The 25,688-nt window shown below is 35.7% G+C and overlaps 1 protein-coding gene across 1 annotated transcript in view; it reads right to left on the bottom strand.

The window, feature by feature from the left end:
* The window catches only part of TTC27 (tetratricopeptide repeat domain 27), a 141,621-nt gene that overhangs the window by 51,490 nt on the left and 64,443 nt on the right, over window positions 1–25,688 (bottom strand). Inside the window, exon 10 of the mRNA XM_075043125.1 lies at window positions 9,915–10,028. Coding sequence (XP_074899226.1) covers window positions 9,915–10,028 — 114 coding nt within the window. The remainder of the gene's footprint in view (window positions 1–9,914; window positions 10,029–25,688) is intronic.

The following is a 25,688-nucleotide window of genomic DNA, read 5'->3' as shown; positions in this document are numbered from 1 at the left end:
TTTGCAGGGGAAGATGGGGGGTATATTCCTTGGAGAAAACTATGGGAGGACAGAGAAAACTGCTTTGTTTTATTTAATTGATTTAATTTCTTACCTGTAATAAACTGATCACCACTATTGAATTCTAAGTGCAAAACTATCATCATCAGGGCATTTTATACTTGCTCTACATATATTTTTATCGTTCTTGAAAACTATTAAAATCTGAAAAGAATGCAAAATTCATTCTGTTTGTCTTAATATGGCTCTTAAAAAGCCATTTTATGGAGTAAATAGTTTCCATATTTTTAACAGACTACTGCCCTAATCAACCAAAATACACATACAGATTTGTGTCATTCAAGATAAAGCATATTTGAGCCAGAGATAGCTGATAAAAATTTATGCAATTTGAATTAATAAACTCCAATATTATTTCAGTCAGCAAATAATTTTTGTGGTGGGTTTTCTTAAATTTGTTTTGGGGATTTTGTTGCATTTGTGACTTCTGTTCTTTTCCTTTAAAAGATTAATTTTCATCAGCCATGAGAATCAGACTGTTCTTCAATTATTCATAGCCTTATTTCTATCTTTTTTTTTTTTTTTTTAAAACCAGGAAGACCCAATGTAAACATGTTTAAGACAACTGTTTCTTCAGCATAAAATTCCTGGTTTTTTTAAATTTAAATGTTAGAAAATGATGAATGGCAATTCTCACGTCCTAAATAAAGAAGTTAACTTACCATTGTTTTAAGACTTTTCTAGATGGAAATGGAAGTGCAATTAGCAAATAAATCAAACATACATTATTATATGAATTAAATAAAATTATAGGCCTTGTAACCAGAAAGACAACTATCAAAATGTTTTACATTTATAATTTTCTCCTTCTTGTAGATATCTTAGAAATGCATAGGATCTAATTACACTGTTTTACAAGACATTAAAATTAGTAGATCTCAGTGTTTCAGGACTAATTTTATGGAGCAAATAAGAAAAACATGCCTTCTTGTCTTATGAGCTCCCAGGGAGTTTCTCAACTCTGAATAAACCAGGGACTGAGCTATGAAAGAAAACATGGCTTTGCACCTGCATGGCAGCTGTTGAAGGCTGGTTTACCACTTCAACATACTCTCATTCCAGTTACTTTGCCAATGATTTTCACCAGATCATGCATCCAATTGTCTTTAAACCTCAGCATCAAAATACATCTCCTGCTGGTATATTAATCTAGATTACTGATTATAAGTGTAGGTTTAATAAATTTGGTAATAAAGTACCTAAATTTTAATTAGATGTACCAGTTTTTCTCTACCCTAGCTTATGTTATAACTGTGTTATCACTTGGACTTTTAAATTTTGTTGTTCTGCAGGCAGTGACTGCATCATCAATAGAGATACTGAATGTATAAAGATATTAACATTTTTACGTATTCAGCATTAAACAAATCAGCTAAATTACCAATTTTAAACAATTATTCTACACTTCCTACTCTATAAAAAATAGATTTATTACTTCTTGCTAACCTTATTTCAGAAAGTGAGCATTTAGAAAAATTATGCTTGTTTTACTGCCTACCTTTAGCAGGCCTTTTATCTATGAGGTTTTTCAGTCTAATTCTCTGGTGTACCAGTTAAAGCTGTTTCTTTTTTCTACTTTACATGGTGGAAACTGGAAAGCTACTGTTTATATAACATTTCCCAGACCTTGTTCTTTGTGATATTCTCATAATTCATTCTCCCCCACTCCCCTCGTCCTCAAGCAAACAAATTAACTCTTCACTTTAAACTTATTCCCTAAGTATCCCCTACATGTTTAAGCAATCTGAAGTTATCCACATCATAATGACTTCAAATTCCAAAATTATTCAGGAAAAGACTACGTCTTGAATCTAAGGTACTGGTTTTACCTATACAGTCACCTGGCAGGAAAGAGGGAAGGCCAAAAATTTGTAAGGCATCTATGCAAAAGAATTTGAAGTACTGGACTACTGCATAACTCCAAGTGAACTTTTAAGATGCAAAAAGATGTCGATAGTTGTAAGGGGAAGTATGCTGGGGTAGAAGTTACTGATTAGGGTGCTGGAACTGTGCATGTACGTATATTTTCTAAAATGAGTCATGTAGTAGAGTTTTAATGTGAATGTTTTTGTTATACCAGGCCCTGCAAATGTGTATTTCACTTTGAAAACAATGCTAGCTAACTAAGAAACAAGTATTCACTGCGGTTGTCAGTGTCATTTTACTAAAAAAAGCTTCAGTTTCTTTATAATTGGGTTTTTGCAGCTGGGTGGGGAAGGAAAGCACACAAGAGGAAATGAGTCCAACAATCCCAAATGAAATATAAAGCATTTCAATACCAAAATTAGCACAGAAGAGGTCAAGGTCATGAGTAGAAGATAACTGGATTCATGAATGTCTGATATAGTATTTCCTTTTCATTAGAAATTGAGAGCCAAGCAGTATACCAGGCAATTTTGAGCATCTCCTATGCAATTGCCATTTGAAATGTTTTGTTGTCGTCAAACACTACCACCCAAAGAAGCATGGTAAAACATATGAGGCCTCTAATAGCACAACAGCATTACTGACTTTCAAAATTATGAGCTTACTGTTCTGGACAAATATTGAGCCCAAAGTTACTGACTGTCAGCGCTTAGGATATATGTTTCAATGTTAAAGCCTCTTAATAACTTAAGCCTTAGGACAAATCCACTTAGAGAGGACACAAAATCTTCAGAAAAGTATTATATTTTTTTATCTTTATGCCATTTACATTTATTTTTTAGTTATTTAATGTTACTTATATGAAATATGATTTTATATTTATTACATTATCATTATCAAGCAAGTGTACCTTCTTGAATGTTTTTGTTTTCAAAGAAAAAGCTGTTTTACCTGTCAATTATGTTATTCATTTTTATGATGTATCAAAAGGTGCAAGCAGAACTTCCCCTAAAGTCTCTAGAAGAAGCTAGATTTACAAGCTTACTTGTGAAGGACGGATTTAAAGCCAGACCATTCATTTGCTGTTGCAAAAGCAAGAATACTGATATCATCCATCAATTCACCCTGACAATGCTACAGTTAAAATTAGCCCAAATCCAGGCTAGATCATTTGGCGTTAGGGAAGAGAGCATCCCCATTTCCATACATGCATCTTGCCCCCTTTTTGGTATGCTTGCAGCTTATTTGTTTGCAGTCCAGCACTGTAGTCTCTCTCTTATTCTGCAGTCTCAAATGCTAAATATATCCAGACAACCTCAGCTTTAATCTGCATCTTTATATGAGTCAGGAACAGGAGAGGTAGTTGTAGTCCCTCTTCCAAAGAGATTTGGAAGGTTCCCCCTTTCCTATGAGATGAATTGAAATTTTTGTCACAGCTCAGTATAGCTGCATACATCTGCCCTAAACCAGTAGACATATGTCTCATGCAATCGTATTTGTGGAGACTCACCCATGGAGGACAACTGCATCTTGTATAGATGCAAGTTCCCTATTTGTAGTTAGTTAGCTAGCTTTAATACTGCCATTGGTGAACAGTAGTTATAAAACACTTCACACAGGGTGCAAACCTGCAGAGGAACTGCATACACTTCAAGATAGTAAGCCTGCAATAAGTTCCAAGCTATTGTGGTTACACTGCTTTTATAGCTCCCAAATCAGCTTGCTCTGGGGGAAGGCACAACTGCAGTCAATGCTGAAAAATAGATGCAAAGACTTCTTGCATCAGCTTTAGTGAAAAACAGAAAACAAAGGGGGAAATAAGGACAAGGATGGAGAAAGAAATAAAAAGAAGAAAAGCTATCACTGTTAAGTTAGAGTTTAATTACAACATAGGAGGAACAGACAACTGCTTCAGCAAAGGGGAGAGTGTGGTTTGTAGTACCTGGCATATGCATTGGACAATGCGCCTCAAGAAAATCTGTCTACCAGTACCGGGCTATCTCAGAACGTGGTTTGTTAGCTCACCTCAGGATACCTATCTCCAGATTTGCAATTATATTTATGACATACAGCTGTAAAGCTTCATCTATTCAATTTATCAATAGGAAGGAATACTGTCCCCTCCATGCCTTGCATCTGGTCTGATTACATCTGGAACTTAATTATTTTAATTGTTTAGTTTGTTGAAGTTGAGCTCATAATGCTTATGCCTTCCAGGGCAAAGCTTAGGCAGAAAGATGTGAACGTTGTGTCCTGTAATCTGTTAATATTCATATTTTTCTTTGCAACTTGCTGTCATCACTTTGTCTATAAAAAGACTGTAATACTACAGTTCAATATGGCTTAAGGATTCTACTATCTGACATTATGACTCCTAATACCATCATTAGAATTGTCAGGACACTGAGTGAAGAGAGTCTGAAGGGAGAAAGGTAAATGCCTTCGGAGCTAAGATTCAATGGGAAACATTTGGAAAAAATGGGAGGCTTAATATTTTTGGCTGCTTTTATAAAGTGCATTGACATTAGAAGTGGAACAGCTCGGGTACTGAATGAGCAAAAGGGTTTGTACTTTAAAACTGCTAGCTAAGAAAACATGAAGAAACTTTAGCACAGAAAGAATGGTTTCATTCTTTTCCCCACACCAGCTAATAACACTGATCCAAACTGGCAAATACAGCAGTGCAGTAGAAAACTTCTAGGCAGAAATCATTACCTGGAAAATTATACTATTCAACATTCTCTTTTTTGCCAGTGGTACAAAAACACTTCAGTTATTCCTGAATAACTCTTGGCAGACTGGATCTCTGATTTTTATTTTTTTTTTTTCCCAACAAAACCCATAATTGCATAGTGGAAGAAAAACAGAGGGAGCCAAGCACCACCACGTTAATTATTTTGAAGTGTGCTAATGAGTTCAGTGCATCCCCAGAATCACTTGTGTCATGTAACATCTTCTGTCAAATCTGTCATGTGCTTAAGCAAAATGAAATACATTCTGGAATGTGTGCCTTGAGACTGAAATCTTAACTATCACCAAGAGGTCACTCTCTCTTGTGATTGCTTTCTGAAGTAGTAAGGTTTATTTCTAGGGTTCTGGAGACCTTGTGATCGTGAATTCATTGAGGAAAGGTTTTATAAGACACCTGGCTTTTCTCCCCTTTTTAAACACTTTTTGGAACACGTGTTCTAATAATAAATACAATTCATAATAGTTGAGAACTATCGGGATATCAACGCAGGATCTCTACAGAAGAGGTCTGTCTTCCACTTATTAATCTCCTGAAGGAAGAGAGTTAAATCTCAGCTCACCAGTGCATCTCACAGGTCCCACTAGCTTTGTTAAAACTTTCAACTTCATGTGAAACAAATTTATTAGCAATTAATTTTTCTCCTCCTTCCTCCCCTCTCCCATTCCAAACACAAATAAAAGCAACTATTAAAATCTTATTTAATGTACTCCTAGAGTACAAGAGGGGGTTAAGGAATAGGAATAGGAACTCCTAGTACAGTGATCTAATAGTTTAGCTGAATGGACAAGCATTGTTATTCCCTTCATCATACCAAAAGACTCACTCTATTGCTCCAACCAGGTCTTGAGAGACCTGATCAAAAAGATATACGACTTGAGAAGCAAAAGAAGCGGGAGAAATCTGTTAGCCTCAAACATCTCTAGATCAGCCTAGTGGGAGGAAGGCTGCTCCCCTCTCCTTTTTGAACTCTTCCCCTAAATGTTGAACTTGTCCAATGTAGAACAAACGCCAAATAAAGCAAAGGACAGGGAGTAAGTTGGCAAGGAGGTGACAGTTTAGTTTTGAAAATAAAAAGGACATGTTGCTATGATAAATGACATAACTTCTTGCATAACCATTTAAAGTCCATCAATGTGAAAATAAAAAAACAGCAAAGTTGCATTCAGGCTTATAGAGCTCAAGACGCCAGTCCTGTTAGATCTATACCAGCCTTTTCTTTCTATAGGTGTACATAAACTATTTTTCAATTTGAAAGAATTGAACACCAACTAGCATGTTTCTATAGTAAGAACAGTTTAAACAAACAAACAAAAAAATAATTACTTCCCTTTTTCATACACACAGAAAAACATTAGTTACTGGAGAAAATGACACTCTGAAGTATTATTTAAGTGAAAATTACAGGGCAGTTGACACAGAATTCCCAACCACATACATCTGTGTATGACTAAGGATATAAAACAAGATCTCATGTGACTTTTCAATCTTAGACATAATGATTAGCCTATAATATTGCTAGTCTGCTCCCAGGTCTCCTGAAGTCTTATTAAAAACACCCTTTCAAGACACATTTCTCTCCCCCTAAGAGGCAAATTCCTTTGCTGCCAAGAAAAGCAAGCAAGAAAGAACCATATGAAATACTGCATATGTCGTACTGTGTGTTAGGAAAACCAGGCGATTAGCTTACAGGCATGCTAACGTGAGGTGCAGAGAGCAGCAGAAAATACAATCAGAAAAGGGGCACATAACAAGCTGATAAAAGCTGCAAGCATAGAGGTAGCCAGTGTAACCATCCAGATCAAGCTGCAGGAAGTCGCTGTAACAAGTCACTGTAGGATAAGCCTGAGCAGGCTACTGGTATACCAGGCACGTGGCAGCTTCACCTCTTTCACTGCAGCAACAATGGTCTCACTTCTACCCCACCATCCTTTGTACAAAGCAAGGCATTTTAATTCATTTCGCTTCAATCTTAAAAATATTTAAAAATCCACTGAAATGGAGGCATACGCTTATTTCATATATCAAGAAACTAGTGGGATGCTATCCTTTATGTGCTTTAAACTGGTTTGTTTATTTTTGGGGTTGGTTTTTTTTTTAATCATCCCTCCCTTTTATCTTTTTTCATTTGCTCCTAGACCACTCAAACTTTCCCCTTTTCTCCCCCATCCTATTACTTGAGCTCTGGCTGCACCTTCAGCAGTAATTTGTGGTTTAACAGCTTATTCCAACCCATTTTCCACTATTAATAGTTTCTGAATTACTTTCTTACAATAGAAGGTAGGTGAAGATCTCAAAACTGATATAGAAATGGCAGGTTTCTGGTTATGTGGAGAGCTATTTATCAAAAACAATCGCTTTTTCTTCCTGTTGTCTCCCTCCCCCTCTTTCCTTTCTTTCCACCCTAGCACTTCTCACCATTCCTCACCTACATCCATATGAAAAAAAAACAAACACCCAACCTTAAAAAAATCATACTGTATCCAGAGACACATTTTGGTTGGCAGTACCTTGATCCAGACTTCAATATATATTATACTGGTCATGATTAAATATTCTAGTGGAATGTAAAATAGCTGGTTTCGCTCCCGCATACTGTTTCTTTTTCTTAGAAAAAATCGATGAAAAAAGTACTGGCTTTAGAAATCTTCAACTTTATTTTTGTGGATCCAAACCTCATTTAGGCAAAAACTGGACACACAACCAGTAGCATCCAGAAAAAGTTAAGAAAAAAAACCCACTTTCCTCCTCACATCCAGTTAGCTACTAGCTGAAGTATGTTTCAGAGTACCCCGAATGATCATTTTAAAACCTGTTCCAAAGACTATGTTATCTGTAGTTCAGATTTTTAAAGTAATCAGAAAAAGGTTTTGAAAATGAGCATTCCTTTTTAAGCTTTCCAATTAGAAAAAAAACACTTACAAAATCATTTCATAAAAACTGTTTGATGTAAAGTAGGGATATATTTAATACTTGGAGTGTGGCAGCTAAATTCAACCAATATACCCTCATTTCAAAAATAGCTGCAATTATTTTCACATAATTAAAATAAGTTAAACAAACATAGCCAGGGCCACGAAAAAATGTAGCCCAAAACCGCTTTCTTTGACAAACCAACAGTCTAGCCTGGCTTGCTTTAGGGCTGAAAAGCAGCATATGCCAGCCCAGTGATATTAATCTAAAAAGATGCTTATCAGCTGCAGACCCAGTGTAGAAGCAGGTAAGGGTGGAAATAGGGAAAGGAAGGAGAGCTACAGTAGAAGACAGGAGAGTCCCAGCATCAATGTCAGAGCCTACAATGGCTCATGCACTGTTCAGACAACCCTAAAGTAAGTAACAGAGGATTTAGTTTACCACTTCTTATTCAAGCTGTCTTGAATTTTTATAATTATTTTAAAAATTTGATATTGCAACCAGTGGGGGAATCTAATCATATTTAGACCCACCTCCTCCCTTAACCTTCAGTATCTAATCTTTCTGTAGGAATCTGAACTAGTAAACATGAAATTGTAAAACCAACGAACCAAAAAAACCCCACAAAAACAATCTGTATGAAAATTCTACGGTTTTGAAATCCATTTTCTACTGATAAATAGCTGCAGAACTTGCTAGCTCTTTGGCATCTTCATGAAGATGAGACATCAAAAAAACTTGTGTTATGTATGAAAATAACATCATTGACCCTATGTTTTCTGATTCCTTCTTAGAACTGTTAGAAACCATGAAATTAAAAAATTCTGATCTGATGGAACTCAGGAATGAAAACCTTAAATGGAAAGTTATTCAAGTTATTTGATTAATTTAGCACACATCAATTCTTAAACAACTTTTAACTATTTTTGGAAACTAAGTTTCATACCACATCAAATCAACACAAATATGTCATTATATTCAAATGTCTAGAAAACTTAATGAAAGAAAACATAAACATACTAAGGTTAAAGATAATATTTAAAACCACAGATTCTGTGTCTCTGTGTCTACTGTGAGGTCACCTCCCAAAATGTCACAGTGCATGCTAATCAAATCATTTACATTCCTGCAGTTGCAGCACACGATGAAGTCAGACAAATGTACTTGCAATGATAGCCCCTTCATGAAGATTTCCGTCATGAGACTGTCAAACTGTATAGTATAACAGTTTCCAGTACTCAGGTTTAATCAAGCTAGACAAAAATTTTGGACACACTCCAACTGTTTTATTGCTTAGGGCATCAAGCATCCTGAGATCCCCTCCCAGATGCCATCAGATGATACATCTCCCAGACTTGGAATCCTCACTTCCTTGACACTCTCCTACTGACCCCAGGAAATTCCACTATAGCAACTCCATGTCCTCCTCAGCAAAAGAAAAATGCAGCAGCACATCCAAGCTGCACTTCAAAGATCCATGCATCAATAATGATTCTAAATGAAACATTAGCTTTTCAGTATTTAATTACACAGCACCACAATTCTAAGTTTTATACACTCCTGGCTGTTTTAGTCAGCAGGACTGTTGCCTGATGGACATATAGAAATGGCTGCTGTTCATGTGTGACAAGACTTAAGAGCATAAAGATGACAAATGGCTAACAAAACTCTGTAATATGAAGGGAAAAAAAATATCTTTAGAGAGCCTACAGATCTTTCCTTCGAAAAATTTATTTTTGATATAAATCTTATTAGTTGACACATTTCAGAATTTTAAAATTTCTTTTTTGTATTTGAAAACTGACTTCTCTTTGTTTGGAGCAAGATTATTTAATCACTGCCTCAAACTTGCCATAAAAATACTAATCACTAAGTATTATATCAAAACGGTAAATTGAAAGTGCTGCTTTATTTGCAAATGTGTTTTCTTGTTCTCACAATACCAATAACTATTTACAAGTTTCAGTGTTTTCTACAGATTTAGTTAAGTAAAAACTATTTAAAAATATGACAGCAGTAGCAGCTTCACATTCGTGAACTTCTACATAAAAACCTCCTCAGATCAGAACTCAGAAACTAGAGGTAAGAAAACAGATTTTAATTTCAATCTTCCAAAACTTGCCATGTTTTTGAAAGAAAGTGACCATTTATTACTTGTACGTATAAGAGTTTATCCCAAGACTGGCATCTAATTTAGAGACATAATTAGAAAATTATCTCACTGTACAGTTCACAGAAAGAAACTGCAGAAGCTCCTAACTCCTGCCTGCTTCCATCTGATATATAAAGAACCCCTATTTATAACAAGGCAGCTCAGAAGTCTTACCTGAGTCTGCTTCATTGCCCGTTCCATTCTGCGAGTACATCCTTTCTCAAGCTTGGTCCGAAGGAGTAAGGCTGATGTCTGAATGGCCCAGAACTTTGGCTGAGAGAGCAAGCACTGCCGAGAAAAATAACATTTTTTCATTATTTCATTTTAAAACACACTGAAGACAGTAAAGTTTTTAACAGTGTTCTCAAGCATGAATGCTCTTTCCTATTCTGGAAGTCAAATATGTAGCTGTAGCACTTATTAGATGAATTGAAGGCTGTACCAACTACCTTAATCTATTTTCAATATAAAAGGCAGCCAACAAAACTACTTTCTCATTCTCAGCTACTGCAGCACTGTGTGTACATGTACCCATATGGTGCATACACCAAACTGTACCAAATAAAATAGATTCTCAGAATGAAAGGAAAATAAGGAATTTGATACTGAGTAGTCCGGCTCAGCCTTCTCCACACCTGCATACTGGATAGTTGTAGACAGCAGCAGGGATCCTACTTCTTAAGGCTGAACAAAATCAGTTCTGTCTTGGCCTCTCCTCATGTGCAAGGTACTTCGCTGCCTGCATTAACAGCACCTGCACATTAAATAGGCTGAAATTGCTAAGAAAATGAAGAATATTAATTAATTTAGAATGTGGCATGACTTGAGAATAACAGGAATAATTTTTGACACGTAGTACATGCATAGGGAATACAGAATGATCTAGGTAAAAAGCATTCCTAAAGACATAGTAGGTTATCACTTGGAACGCTCTGCCCTGAAGCCAGGAACTTGGTGCCAGTTTCCAACCACTAATTTTTAGGAAAGCCCAATAGGAGATACGTAACCAATACAACTTTGATAACCCATAATAACATAGACCACCTGGATTCTTTCCAGTATGGTTTCAGACACAGTATACTATTTTTCTGTTAGATATTCACTTTGAAAAGGGAGGCAGCAGGAAAACTTCCTTGCTAATTTTATTGACACTACAAATATGATACAGCTTCTCTGAGAAAATAAATTTGTCTATAGATATTTGTAGACTGGAGAAAAAGCCTCAGTGGTTTTATTATTTCCTCTCAAAGATGTCCCAAAGCATTAAAAAGTATACCTTCCTGGTGGTTTGTGTGAAACGCTTGACAAATTTCTGTCATATTCCAATCTATCTGTTTTTCTTTTCCTTAGTGTTTTCACAGGAAAGGAAGCAGAAAGAAACAAGCTAAAACAAATTCTCTCCAAGCAAAACTACAATGGAAACAGAGGCGACAGCAAATGAAAGCATAACTGAAAGCAATATGAACGCATGTACAACCACCAAACACTTCAACAACAGCTGATCCTCCCTCTTGTGACCAACAATCTCTGCACTGATTCTTTCATGACTTCTACTCAGTATTACATTAAGAAGTACCCAAAGGCTTCTATACCCTCCTCTACATGCCGAGGACCTGGAAGTATTAGGGGAACGCAATTGCAATGTTCTATGTTCCATATACTTTCAAGTTCCCTTTTACAAATTAATTACCATCAGTAAATCTGTTAACTGGTCCAAATCCTAGTTCCAAGAGCTCATCTCTCTCCTGTCTCATCATGGGAAGTGCAGTCTACTACCTATTTTTGTTTGGTCTTAAGACAAACCCTCCACTACAGGACACAAGCAAGGCATTCCTAACAGAGGACACCGGTTTCTGAATTTATTCTTTGGTGGCCATTCCAGGTTGCTGCTAAAAAAACCAAAAAACTTATGGGATTGTTAAGGCAAACACTTGAACAATGTTTGTTTTAGCTTAAAAACTTCTTTTGTGAGAAAGGTTACCCTGTCCCTCATTTTCTCCACTATGGATATTCTGTTACACTATTTTATTTTTTACTTAAAGGGAATTTTTTTCTGTGCTACATCATGGTAGATAACAGTATTTATTTTTCAAATTAACACAACATCTCTCAAAAGAATAATGAAAACTAAAGGGCTTGACTAATAACGCTCCTAAAGATATTTTCAGGTCCAATTACAGCCCTTGTCCAGCAGCACAGTACTTGCCCCCTCACTCTGGTTCACCTTCACAACTGGCACAAGCAGGGCATAGCACAAGGCCTCTGTGTCCACGCCATCCAGCTCTGCAAGAGAACCAGCAACTCAGGAAAGCATCTCCTCTGCCTCTATGTATACCTCCTACACCACTGTCTAGGCAGTGATTTAAGTAATCATGCTGTATGAGGTGTGTATGAAGTCATATGGGGAGGGAGGAGACGCAAAGAGATACAGGGCCAAAGAGAGGCAGCAATAATTACCTTTCACTCCTCTGCAGGAGCAATGAGAGTCTTATCTTGAAAATCAATCCTGCTTTTTAAAGGTATTCATAAAACAAAATGCAAGGTATACCTGCTCTACAATTACAGAAGAAAAATTTAAATTCTTTAACAGTTTTATTGATACAAAAGAGCACTGCAACTGCATAGGACAATGAGAAGCAGGCCTATTTTTCAGTTAAGAAAGACTTGTAATTTTACACTTGTACTGAGCTCAGTCCTGTGCCAGAACTCAAATGCTAACCTTTTCATTGCCTAATTGTAATGTGTGAAGCACCACAGATACAGAATAATGCATGTATAAAGGGTGCAAATATTTATATACTCAATGGCTGTAAAGAATAATTTCAGAACATGTATCCATAACTATTAAGCAAGCTTTAATCTTCTACCCCAAATCTCCACATATTCCAGTTAATGAATATTTCTTGTAAGTCCCAAAGCTTTATATTTTCACCTGAAAATAAATCTAGACTCTATTAATGAGACTATAGGTTACAATAAAACATCCGGAAAAAAGAAAAACTAAATCAAGATTATGCAAGTTTTGTCAACGTATCTGAAAGCTTATTGTACTGTACCAAAGGCAGCTAAGAAAATTAATAAAATAATTCTAAAACAAAAACACTATTGAGAATCTTCACAAGTCATCTTTGTTCTTGCTTTAGGAAATGAATAATACAATAAAGAAAAAGAAAAACAGAAAAATTAAATGGGGTGAGAAGAAAGGAAAGAAAATAACGTTATACAACATTTTATGCACTGAATGGAATGTTTTCACATGGGAAAACTCATTTCTCCAATTCTTCCCCACATTTTTTCCTACAAACAAGAACCCTGTATATCATCTTCTCCCATCATACCAAAGTGTAAAAAGGAGATTACCAAAATATTACACAAACCAGAATATTCCATTCAATACGTCATCCTTATATGATGTTGGAATGAAACAACATGATCCTCAAAGTCTTAATAACAAAGCAGTCCGTTATTGTACAAAACCTTTTTAGTATCTCCATTACTATGTAAGAACAAAATTGCAAGTAATACCTGAACTGTGAGATAGGTGCACATTACTGATGACACCCAGATCAAACCCAGCCACATGAGTTCTGCCAAACTGAGGCTAACTCTCAGGTACCATTAATGAATGATTCAGCCTCATCATTATTCAGAATTTAACCTAGGTGTGATGCACTCCCTAATCACTCTAATAACTTTCTGTTAGAGAAACAGAGAAAGAACGGTTGCAGAATTTGCAATGTCTGTACAAAATTCAGAACAAGCTAGCAAGAATCTTCATGGAAGCTTGTGCCATTGATATTTCATATGTACACATACATACACATGTATCTGTATATTATTTAAGAAGTTACAATGTTTGGTTTTAAGGAAACTACACACAGAGAAAGCAACCTGCAGTTTAAAAATCAAGAATGTAATATATTCAAGATAAAACAGAAAAGTTAACTTTCCCAGGGTTGGGAAAGTTGGGACACACAGAGGAGCATTACACAATATTTATAAGATGTGCAACTGACAACCCAACCCAACCCAAAGTCTTCTGAAGCGCAGATGAATAAGATTGTATCAGTCAGCCATGACTTATAAAAGGTATAGGTTGTTCAGAGCAACTCTTCTGCATTACTCCATCTGCTATTCAGAAACGTAGGAGTTTCTTTTTGACATGAAAGTCAGGAAGAGCTTACATGGGCTTATTAGACATGCTAGACAAGCTGGAACAGGTAAAGATGATCCTTGTTAACTGCAGTTCTAAATTATTTGAATATTTTCTGATTTTTCCTTATTATAAATCTATGCTTCAGCTAAGCCCATTCTTTTATTCTTGTACCTTGCTCACTGATAAACTACCAGTAGCCTAGCTAACTACTGTGATTGCTATGATGGAGCTATCATTTGAAAGTGGAATTTCAAACTCTGAGCTCTTTTAATTGCAACCAGCTGTGGAATTCCCAAGAGTTTGCACATCAGTCCATTGCTGAACCAAAAATATTCTGCTTATTGGCCAAATTGCCAGGATGCAGTGAAATGACTCACTTGAAGGCACAGACATGAGGCACCCTGAGGATTGCTCTATTCCTCTGTCATCCCCTCCAAAGAAATGACCTTTAGTTTAGATTCACTCAGGTATTTGCTAACATACTTCAAGTTACAAACAAACAAACAGAAAACATTGGGAGGGATTTAGAAAAAAAAAATAAAAATAATCCCTTACTAGTTTCTTTTCAGTAACAATTTCATTTAACATACTGCTTTTCCAAAAAGCCACACATAATTAAGATTTCCAGATTACTTATGTGGATTAATTCATGCCTATTTATGCTAGTCTTGCTTCATATAACCAAATATATCATTATATAATGATTTTCATGAATTCATTCAGATAATTAACATGAAAACCTTATTTCTTCAATATAACCAAAGGCAAAATGACAACCTTATAACTCATTCTATGCTACTCTCTAAGATGAGAAAATACTGTGGCTTCTTTTCAACATCCTACATTGTGCACAGTAGTCAGGTGAGTAAATTAAAAAAACCTAGTTGGAAGCATACGACTGAGGCATGAACGGGCAAAATTCTTGCTTCTTGCAGTTGCTTTGCAGACATATCTTTTAATCTCCGGTGAAGGACTCTATCACTGAAAGCTATCCTACAAGTGCTTAATTTGTTTTTAAGCATAGAGCAAAGGATTCTTTGATATAAAAAGTTCTACGGAATTCAATCCTAAGAAACAAGGGAAGAAAATTAGTATGAGATTAGGGAGAATTTGATTTTGTTTTCCACAGTCTCATCCAAATAATCTGACGCTTAAATTTCTGTGTAACTAAAGCAAGTTTTTATTTAAAAAAGTCATGTTCAAATGACACTTGTTAAATTTGAAAAATTTTTTTGGAAGTTTCTCCTAGCACTGAACTGGTAACAGAAAAAGGTAAAATGAAATAGAATTAAAAATAATTGATTTGTGGAAAAATCTGAAAGATGCCACATTATTGTAGAAAAGTTTCTTTAAATTTAACCTACATATTTTCAACAGAATAGTATTTTATAAAAGATAATCCTTGCAATTCTGAAAAAAGTATGTGCAGGAAACTTTCCCCTGGGAAGTAGTTAGATGAACTTTACAAAACTATTTCCAATTGCCTAAGAAAGATTAAGGCAAGCCAAGATCCAGAGAGAAACAAAAATAATACAAGTTTTGAGAAATTTCTTTAGAATATCAACTCTTCTATTAATTGAGCTTGAATGCAGATTATTTCCAGTAGTACTGGCAGCTTCTGGTTGAAACAGGATTTGTAACTTTAAACAGTAATTCTGTTAGAACTCTATAAGGTAAAACAATATACATTTGTGACTAAGTGGCTTCCAATGCCACTGCATTTTTTTATGTTGTACTGAAAAGCATAAATATCAAGAGGCTAAGAAAAAATACTAGATTTCTAGTTACAATTAAGCAGTAGAACCATGACTTGGCAACAAAACAAGCCAGTTGATATGACCACTTTTTGGGTTTTTTTCTTGATGTATGAACAAGTAAAAATTTCTTGTTTGCTGAAACAGAGTAAGTAGCTTCTGTGTTCAAATCCAGCATACATACCAGTTCTGCTGTACCTGCCCATCCCAAAGATTTAAAAATAAGTAAGAATCAAAAGAAGATCTGATTATATATAATCACCAGCAAACACATAATGCTGAGGTTTCACAGACCCTGAATTCCTCCTGGTAGCATTTTTATTCTTATCACAACACTCAACAGTTTACTAACCCTTCAGTGACCAGAAATTAAGAGGAAACCACAATAACTATGCACATACACAAAACCTCAAAATGTAATAAATACACAACTAAAATGCATTACTGTTTTCTAAACAGGCAGAAGGTAAGCTACATATTTAGACAAGAAGTATTTGATGCTTAAGCTGATTTAAACATATATGTCAAAGGATTGTTTTTAAGCACAGAATGCTGTTCTGGTGAATATAAATATTTTAATGCAAAAAACTTGCTTAGCAACCACCTAAAGGAACTGCTATCTCCTTTTATCTATATTTAAATTAGAAGTTTGTATTTCATAATTATCACAGTACACATGCTCTGTATTCTTGGAGATGAAATTGCCAATAAATCAAAAAAGCACTTAGAATTACAGAACATTGAATAATGATTGGAATAAGAGTTTTTTGTCTTTGATCCACCATTGTCCCCAGTTCAATGCTACCTCAAGATTCTTCCTCTTTTTATTTCCCATCATGATATTATACACAAAACCACTCTCATTACATATCATTCATACTGTTATATATAATGATATATAATTACTCTATGTAAATTTCTATATGTATTATTATATAATTGCATTAAAATTGAACCCTTACACCAAAATGTGTATCTGTAAATCCCCATCTAATTCAACCCAGACAAAGAAAAATCACTACCATTTTGGAGAGGTTAATTTTTTTTTTCATACTAACAGGGGAGCTCCTGTGGTCTCTTCATAAACCATCAGTTTATTGATGTTCTTCAGAATAATCTGAAGTTCAGATGGAAACAACTCCTATTCCCATATACTTATACATATGATATAGAATACTTTTTATTTCTCTGAGAGTATCACATTAATGCATGATGACTTGACTTTAGGTTCAAAATTTAAACATAACCTGACATTAAAAACAAATATTCCTCTTGAACAGTGAATTGGAAAAGGTGGCAACAAAACACAATATGCTAAATTCAAGCCTACTGACTTCACGGCTTGTACATGAGAAGTTGTACTAATGGATTCTGCAGTACAATCCTCGATTTATATGAACCATCATGACTACATGATAGTTCTGAACAAACAACAGTGGTTAACTTGGGAACAAACAAACAGGATGCTGAAGCAAACTATTTCTAACCATCTTCTCATCGCAGCTTCTGTCATCTATAATCATTGGCACTGCAGACAACATTCCTAAACAATAATTTTGGAATTTACACCACTAATCAGGGTGGTAATTTGAGGACCTATAAATACCTCACCTTCTTAAGTATTATCAACATGAAATATGTGATATTTGATTGCATGTGTCAATCTGAAAAAACAAATTTTGGGCATCTGTTCAAGACAGCAAACCTTCAGATAAATAAACTGTTAATCTCTAGAAACATTAGGATTGCTTTAGGCACAAGCAATTAGAAGATCTAATGCTGTATATTCTCCAGTCACATTTTATTAGCTATGAACACCTTCGTATTTTCTAAGGCCCAACAACAAAAAAATTACATCAGGATTTCACTTCAGATGATTCTTGTTACAACTTGACAAATTCTAATCCTATTTGGCATAATTAAGTCATTAGAGAGCAACATGAACAAGATAAGGGACACAAACAAGGAAAATAGTATTTTCATACCTTGAGAATGCAAGGCTTCCATAAATCTTATGACAGTGGATATATTTAGTGGTTAGCAGGTAGAAAGGCAGAGAAGAAAAGATAGTCTGTAATTTATCCAGTAAATCTAGCTCCTAGCATAGACTAGCCAATACACTTAGTAGATTGCTCTTTGTTTCTTTCTTTCTTTTTTTTTATTTAAAGATCTGAACAGAAGGAACACTCGCATTAGTGTGTATTCTACTCCACATACATCTCTCCTCAAGGTCAAAAGAATTGCTCAGACATCAGACAAACACCAAAGGTCCTGTTGATATGTTTTAACAATTATCAAAACCTGTGCTGTATATGGCTTGACACATCTGTTTAATTTCACACATTGACTGAACAGTGAAATCTATCCTACACTTCAAGTCACTCTAAGGGTGATTTGGACTGGAAAATCAAAATATTACCAACCTATCCTGCAAATTCAAAGTGTATATACGTCAACACAAAAGCAATTATTCACAAAATTTCTGTTTTTTTTTCTATTAAACAGACAGTAATTTTAGCTAGCAACTGACCACACCATCTTCCATATAGCTTTGACAACTAAAATTTATTTGTAAAAACCTAACAATATGCAAAGTCTTTGGAGTTGCAGACTACTAATTGATCAAACAGTCTTATGGCAAAATTATCAAGACAATGATAATTTACATTTTCTTTGCAAACACCACAACTTGTATTATACACTTAAAATTAATTATATTTTAGGCATTATTCCAAGTCCTGTGTCAGTTCTTTTTCAGTGCTGCACGGGGAAAATGTGTTATTACTTGGTTAGGTCTTAAATATTTTCTTGCCTAACAGTATCTAATATAAATTCTACATGGCACCTTTAGAGTATCAAGCCAAGACCTTTGCACTGTAACAAGAAAACAAAGAATTATGCAGTGCTTGAGCCTGTATAACATGCAACACCAGAAGTTATCTATTTTCCTTGATTAGGTCTTTCATTGATTTTAATGAGTTGTTACATCAAGATAGCACGTTACAGAGCAAATCATATGATCACTTGTCATTTTCTTTATGGTCTCTTCAAATTATCATGCATTAAATGCTATGTTCTTTTTAAATGAATTGTGTCTGACTGTCAGTCAGGCAAACCAGAGAGACAGGCAGAAATCCTGAAAGTAAAGTGACAGAGAAGAAGATTTACTTTTCTGCACTGGCTGAGACATCAGCATGTGCACAGTGCCATTTTCCAGTACTGCTTTAATATTCTATATATATTTCAGTAGGTTTAGACCACACATTCAGCATATTTTTTCCTGAAGTCTAAAGCTATTCACTCAACTGTATGACAAGGGTTTATTTTGGTCTATAAAACTAATCCTGGGACTGTACAACTAAAATAGCTTTTCACCGCAACAGGTGTTAGCTGATCATGAGCAGAGCCGGGCTTAAAGCTCTTAGCCACAGCCATTAGAAATATGTCTCAGTGTTAAAAAGTCAAGAGCAAGGCCAAAACACGATCAGTGATCCGCATCAAGGGACTAGTTTAATTAGAACGGTATTTTTAAAATTCACTTTGTCTAGTCTTGTCTGGTAGCCTTGGCACTCAATTTGTAACATTACATCATTGTAAATACAGAGTACCTCTTGTTAAATTTGACTGCTAAAACAAGATGACACTATCCAGGTTTTTTTGCATTTTTATATACTTCAATGTGTTTGAATGAGATTCTTTCACATATATAATTTCATGGTCTTGGATAATTGAATGCATTTGAAATAAAATATTAATTCTGAGAGTTTTAAAATTAAATACTTGTACACACGGAACACTTCCTTTTTCCCCCATCTGCAGCTATGAAAAGTTGTTACAAGTCTCCTTTTTCTATGTCCATGCTTTATAAAGCAAAATGTATGCAAAGATGTTAAAATCCTCTTAGTTAAACAGTTAATTGTTTAGACTATACTAGACTGATTTAGAAATGAATGTTAGACTCAATATAGCAGCAATTACATTGCACTTACCTAAACGCAATTTAAAGTTCTTAAGTATCTCATTTAATCTCAATTTGCAAGTGACTGACTCTTTCTGGAATTTATCATATCTGGAATTTATCACATCTGAAGGTACATTAAATACAAAATAAGAGTTACTCAGTAGCTGGTTTAATCAATTCAAAAGTTAGAAGGAAAGACTGGAATAAATTTTCTTCTCACAAGACTTACAAAATATTCCACTAGTGTATACAAGAAGGCTAATGTCATTTCACTTTAACTATATTTTTCACAGCTTTTTTCTTACCCCACTGAAATAGTGTTCTGTAGCAAATGGGTAGCTCTTGATAACACCCACCCAAAGAAATCCTCATATTCCATCCTGCTTATCACTCTAAATATATTTCCCCTCCATGGCACTGGTTTTAAGCAGTAACTCTTACTCCTTCTGATATCTACCTTGCAAAGAACAGCTTCTGGGAAATTATTTTTGCTAGGTCAGTTTGGAAATTGTGCTGGCTTTTGTGCCATTTCTGTAGTACCTAGGACTTCAAGAAATAAAAAATCAGGCAGGAAAGCTTGGAAGTTAGTCCCCCTGAGTCTTTTTACACAGGTAGTGAAGACAGGAAAGTTCCCGAAAAAGACCATTTTGAACAAGCAACAACCTTAGAGGGGCCCTGAGAAAGCCTCTTACTCTCCATTGACTTTATGAAGAAAACTAGGTTCCTAGCTTATACACATCGGTTAGATGCCCAACTGAGGTGCTTATTGCCAATGAATCCTCTCTCAATAATTTTATTGTATCTTCCAGTCTCAAATCTCATTTGGTTCCCTTGAGTTTGTCATGGGGCTGCAGATACCTCTGTAATGACCGTTTCATCTGGGTGGTGGAAAAGATATGCTCTAAACCAGACTTTATAGACCACAGATTTCGAACTGAAAAAACCCTAAGGTGTACCTCGCATCCTGCTACAGTTTTTAACTCAAGGCAAGGACCAAGTTGAGAAACATGTAAGTGTTTCCACAGATTTAATCAGTTTCAGTATTGTACTAGCTGGTATGCTAGCAATAGGTGTAAGGGAATATAAATCAGTGCTCCCATTACTAAAGTGATCTGTCTCTTTAAAAAGAAGAAAACACCCCACTGTGTACAACTCTTCTTAATTTCCTCTAAAGTAAGACAATTAATCATATTTCTGTAGATAGCACTGTAAAAGCCAGCCTAAGAAAGGGAAGAATAATTTCCATTAAAAGGACTGTACATTGTCTCTTTTCACTGAAGATATTGGAAGCATACTGAAAACAAAACTATGAGTGATTTTTTTACAAAATAAATGCATCTGCTACTTTCAATAGTTCAACTCTGCCAAAACATTGCAAAGACTATAATCTGTTATCTGCTCAAAGATACTGTTACTATCCTCATTAGAAATACCAAGATACTTCAGTATCTTTCTTCAGCTAGCTTTTCTACATACCCTTAAAAGAAAGCATTCTTTGTTGAAAAAAAACCAACACAGCTGCTTCTCAGCAATAGAGTAACATTACTCCACGTTCACGAGTGACCTTTTCCTTTGTTCAGTCAATACTCAGACTCAGCATACTCAGCTGACAATATGACTAGAAGTCCTGATGGGGAAAAAGGATGACTTCCCAAAAGAAAATATCCTCAGACTTCACAGCCTGTTTGTTCATCTTGTTTTCTCTAGCAAAGCCTACATAGGTAACATTCAGGTAAAATGAGGCTGCCTCTGGTCTTGGTTCTTGTAAGTATCATTAGTTAGGACAACATCTAACTTCCCTTTCCATTCTCCATAACCGTCTCATTTGAAACCTGTAGTCATGCCCAGGCCAGTTCTCAACTGCAGTGAATTTTATTTTATTTTATTTTTGAAGGTCAGGGAGCGAAAAGAAAGATAAGAAAGGTCTACATCTGCTGCTTTTACTAACTGATATAAATATGTTGCTCCGTAAAATGCTGCATCTTTCTTTTTCTCTCCTTTTGCTTCCATGAACGCTTCCTCACACACAGAAAGAATACTAACCAAAACAACTCTCTCTTCCTCTCCCCAAGTACATTTTTAAGGGAAATGGTCAAGCACTTGTTAGAACAATGTTCATGTCCAAAGCTCAGTCCCTATCTGCTTCTTCTTCCTGCTGCAGTCTTAACGCCTTCTGAATACACAGCAAGAATTTCCTGAGCTTTCTCTTAGGTCGGATGTTTTCTATGTTTTTTTCTTGGAAAACCTCCTGTCTTTCTCCGTAAACCTGCAACTCAGAAACACACAAATATTTTCTGTATTAAGAAAATTAAATTAAAGGAGGTCATTTCATGCAGACACAGGTATACTGGTATCTGACCTCTCGTCAGAAGTAGAAGACAAGCATGTGATGATTGTCCTTCCAGCTAGCTGTGAATGTAGCTCTGCAGATAAAATTGAAATGGCGGCCCAGTGTCCCCTACATTATACACTTCACAGACAAAAAGGTCAAAGAAAACAAGCACTAGAGAAACATTCGCTTGCAAGGGAAGCCTAATACGTTCCACAGAAAAAGCTACGTGAAAGGAGTACAAAGTTTTATGCTTACTGAAGAATCTTCCTTGAAAACAAAAGACTCAACGTTTTGTATGGATTTAAATATAACAGAAACACAGAAAAGCAAGATCACATTAGCTTGCATGGAACAAAAATAAAACAAAAAGTAGGGAGACACCTAGAGTGAGCTATAAACATGATTCTTTGATTCTGCATAATGCGGTCTGTTATTTAACTTGCATGCATGCAGGTACGTAACTTTCAGAGAAACCGATGGCAGGAACAAAAAATCACAATTCAAAGTCATTTTAGACACACTGGAAAAAATCAACTCAAATCAGGTTCTGCTAGGAAAATGTTTTAATGCTTTTTTTCTGCCTTATGATTTTCTACTTTCTAATAATAATACAAAGGTATTATCTGAGTGTCAAATTATTTGTTCCATTATATATCCAAACTGCAGATCTATCCTGGTTGTCCAAAATTATTTCAATTTTCTTCCACATTAATGGGCATCGGTGGGCTGATATTTAGCAAGTTTCTAAGAGCTTAACGCTCGGCAATGATACTAAGTGGTATACATATTGTATCCTCTTGCAAGAGTTAAAAAAAGAATAATTTGTCATGCTGTTGCTTAAGTTGGTTTTTGGGTTGGTTTTTCTTTTCATTTTGAGACACTATTTAAGTTCAGAATTAAGTTTTCCTTGGAGGTTCTCATTTTTTTTAGGAGAAGGAAGAAACTAGAGAAGAAAAGGAAATGTCATGAAGAAAGAAGATACTGTTTTATTTAAAGTAATCTGCGTTCAATAACTAGTGAAGGGTAAACCACACAAGATATGGCTCCCATTTTCACTTAGAATGGAGTCCAGCCATATTACTGACACTCGTTCTGTTGCGCCAAACATATCACTTATTCTGTGTTATGCGGAAAACAACTTCAGCCAGATTAGACTGTAGTAGCATTGTCTTTTTCAGGTCTGTGGTTTGGACTTACTCCTGAAACATGCTAAGTACAGACTTCCACGCCACATCACAGTACTGCATTTATATCCTAAGGCCCAATCTCAACAGCAATAAATCAGTTTTTTGGATTCAAAAGATTAGACTTTAACTCTTTGGTACCAATGATGAGGATTTCCCTAGGTATTAATCAACAGTGAATTTCTCGTTTTAACTGCTCAGCCTCAGGAATTTCACCATCTATGCCAAAGTTCTGAACACATCATGTGCTCTTTTGATATTACCCTGAAAAACAGAAAAGCACATTAAAGAAATGGTCTTGCACAGGTAGTAAAACAGTGAATTTGGTTTGAGAACGACTAGATACCATATTTGAAAGATAGATAGTTTCAGGACTATATGCAATGGTAACATGCTGTCTGAGGACCTGCAGTCTGTTTAGTCTCAAGACAAACAAAGCAAATGACTGCAAAAAAGGGAGAAAGATAGAAAATTGGTACCAATGGAGAATATTTTCTAACTTGTTCCATTCAGATTGGCCACGTGGGAGAAGAAACATGTCCTATCCCCTACTAGGTATTCCCTTGGAAACCACAGTAGGCTTTTAAATCCTCTGCCCTGCTTGCTCCACCCCACCCTCCACCTTGCCTCTCCTCTGACAAGGAGCATTTTTGGAACAGACACTGCTATAGCTTAACTTATCCTCTTTCCATTTCTGGTACTGCTGCCTATGGCTACAGACAAGAACTATGATTTGTCAATACTTTCTTTAGGTTGGTCAACTCTTTCTCAGCACATATATTATTATTTTTTTTAAAACAGTACTTCTTACTCAGCAAAATCCAGGTAAGAATACACATTAAGGTTCCTGTCTCTTTTTTTCCGCTTCTTGGCTTGTTTGAACTGTTCAGGGCAAACTCAATGTTTGCAGCACTCCAGACCACTGGAAAAATCCCTTAGGCCTGACAGACCAGGCATCCTTATGCAGCTGCCCCAGGCTGGTGGAAGTTGTCTGTTCTGCCTGCCTACTCGCATTTATGAGCTCACTACTATGTTTTTTCCATAGACTGCCACTGATACTTCCTGTTTATTTGGTCTATCAACAGCATTGCTTTATATACTGCTGCCACCTGATGTAGCATAGATGCTTACTCTAACAGAAACTTTTATCTTTACTTTTGCAGTGATAACTTCAGGACAAATATCCACTTACAATAATTATCCTTAAAATACCTTAACAGTATCTTTTGCAGGAAGAGAAAGTAGGGTAGCAAAAATACTGGTTCTCAGACAGATTTGGAGCACAACCATAAAAATTACACAACATAATGGAGCTTTAAAAGCTCCCTTCACATCCTCAGTAAAAGGCATAAAATTATCTTCTTGAAAAGAACCAATTTACATGTTTTCATAATTTCAAAACTTTAAGATTAGTCAACAAGAATACTTCAACAGTTACATACAGTTTTTACATTACAAAAATACCATTTGTGAAGCCATCCTATAATGATGTTAACTAGTCAAAATCAGCTATCACATTTTTTTCTGTAACAGGAACAGCGGAAAAAAAAATCAGGAACAATTACATGCCTAAATCAGTGATTTATAGTAAGGTTGCCACTGACTTTACTATTAAGCCATGTATAGAATTTCTATAAAGCATCTTCACAACCTTCAGTCTGTAAGAACAGCTGTCTGCAGAAGAATAGCGAGGCATATCAGAGGAAAATCCACACAATGCCAGACAGGAGTCTACAGGCAATGTATCATACCTGGTTTTCCCATTTTGAATGCCAGCATCCACCAGCATTCAGCTGTAGGAATTCTGCCTACAACAGTCTACTATTCAGCAGTTCTACATATTGCAATACCTGGTGTTCACCAATAAGTGTAACATGTTGAATGCAAGAGGCTTGCCTCAATTACTGTTTGGTGGACTAAGTGGCTAGGGTCAAAGTCTGGAGATGACAATTTCAGTGAGAGTTCTAGGACAGTCTCAGCAGTTTCCCAGGAAAGAGCATATTAACAAGTCTTGATGTCCACTAAAAAAATATTTGATTTCTGATTTCTTCTAGTTCCTGACTTCACCAGCAGAAGTATTCTGTCTCTTTAAGGAGCTACAGTTCCCATTACATGCAATAGGATCAAGCTGCTGGAGGTCACCAGGAGCCTGGCTTTAAACCTTGTATGCAAGAGTTTAGTTTCCAGGAGCAAAACAAAGCTGGAGCCACCTTCCTTTCAGAGACTGAAGACACAATGGTCCTGAAAGAAGACCAACTCCTTACGCAACAACCAAAAGCAAGGAAGAAAAGGAATAAAAATAGAGTCAGCAATATGTGAAGAAGAAAGTAATTAGGGAGGGTGAGAGTGAGAGTAAAAGTCAGATAAACAGGAGGCGAGAGCTGACAAAGGAGGGCTAAGTTGAACATGGCATAGATGACTAAACAAAAAAAGGAAGGTGACATAGGCACAAGTGACTAATGCTGAAAAAAATGAGTGAGAGACTGCTGGGGAGCATGAAAGAAAATCCTGTTTCGGTGGGCAAAAGTGAGTAATGTCCCTAAATCTGACAGAGTTGTGTA

Source organism: Buteo buteo, chromosome 12 (genome assembly GCF_964188355.1).
Source record: "Buteo buteo chromosome 12, bButBut1.hap1.1, whole genome shotgun sequence".
Classification (NCBI taxonomy): domain Eukaryota; kingdom Metazoa; phylum Chordata; class Aves; order Accipitriformes; family Accipitridae; genus Buteo; species Buteo buteo.
This window is presented reverse-complemented; position numbering and strand designations above follow the sequence as displayed.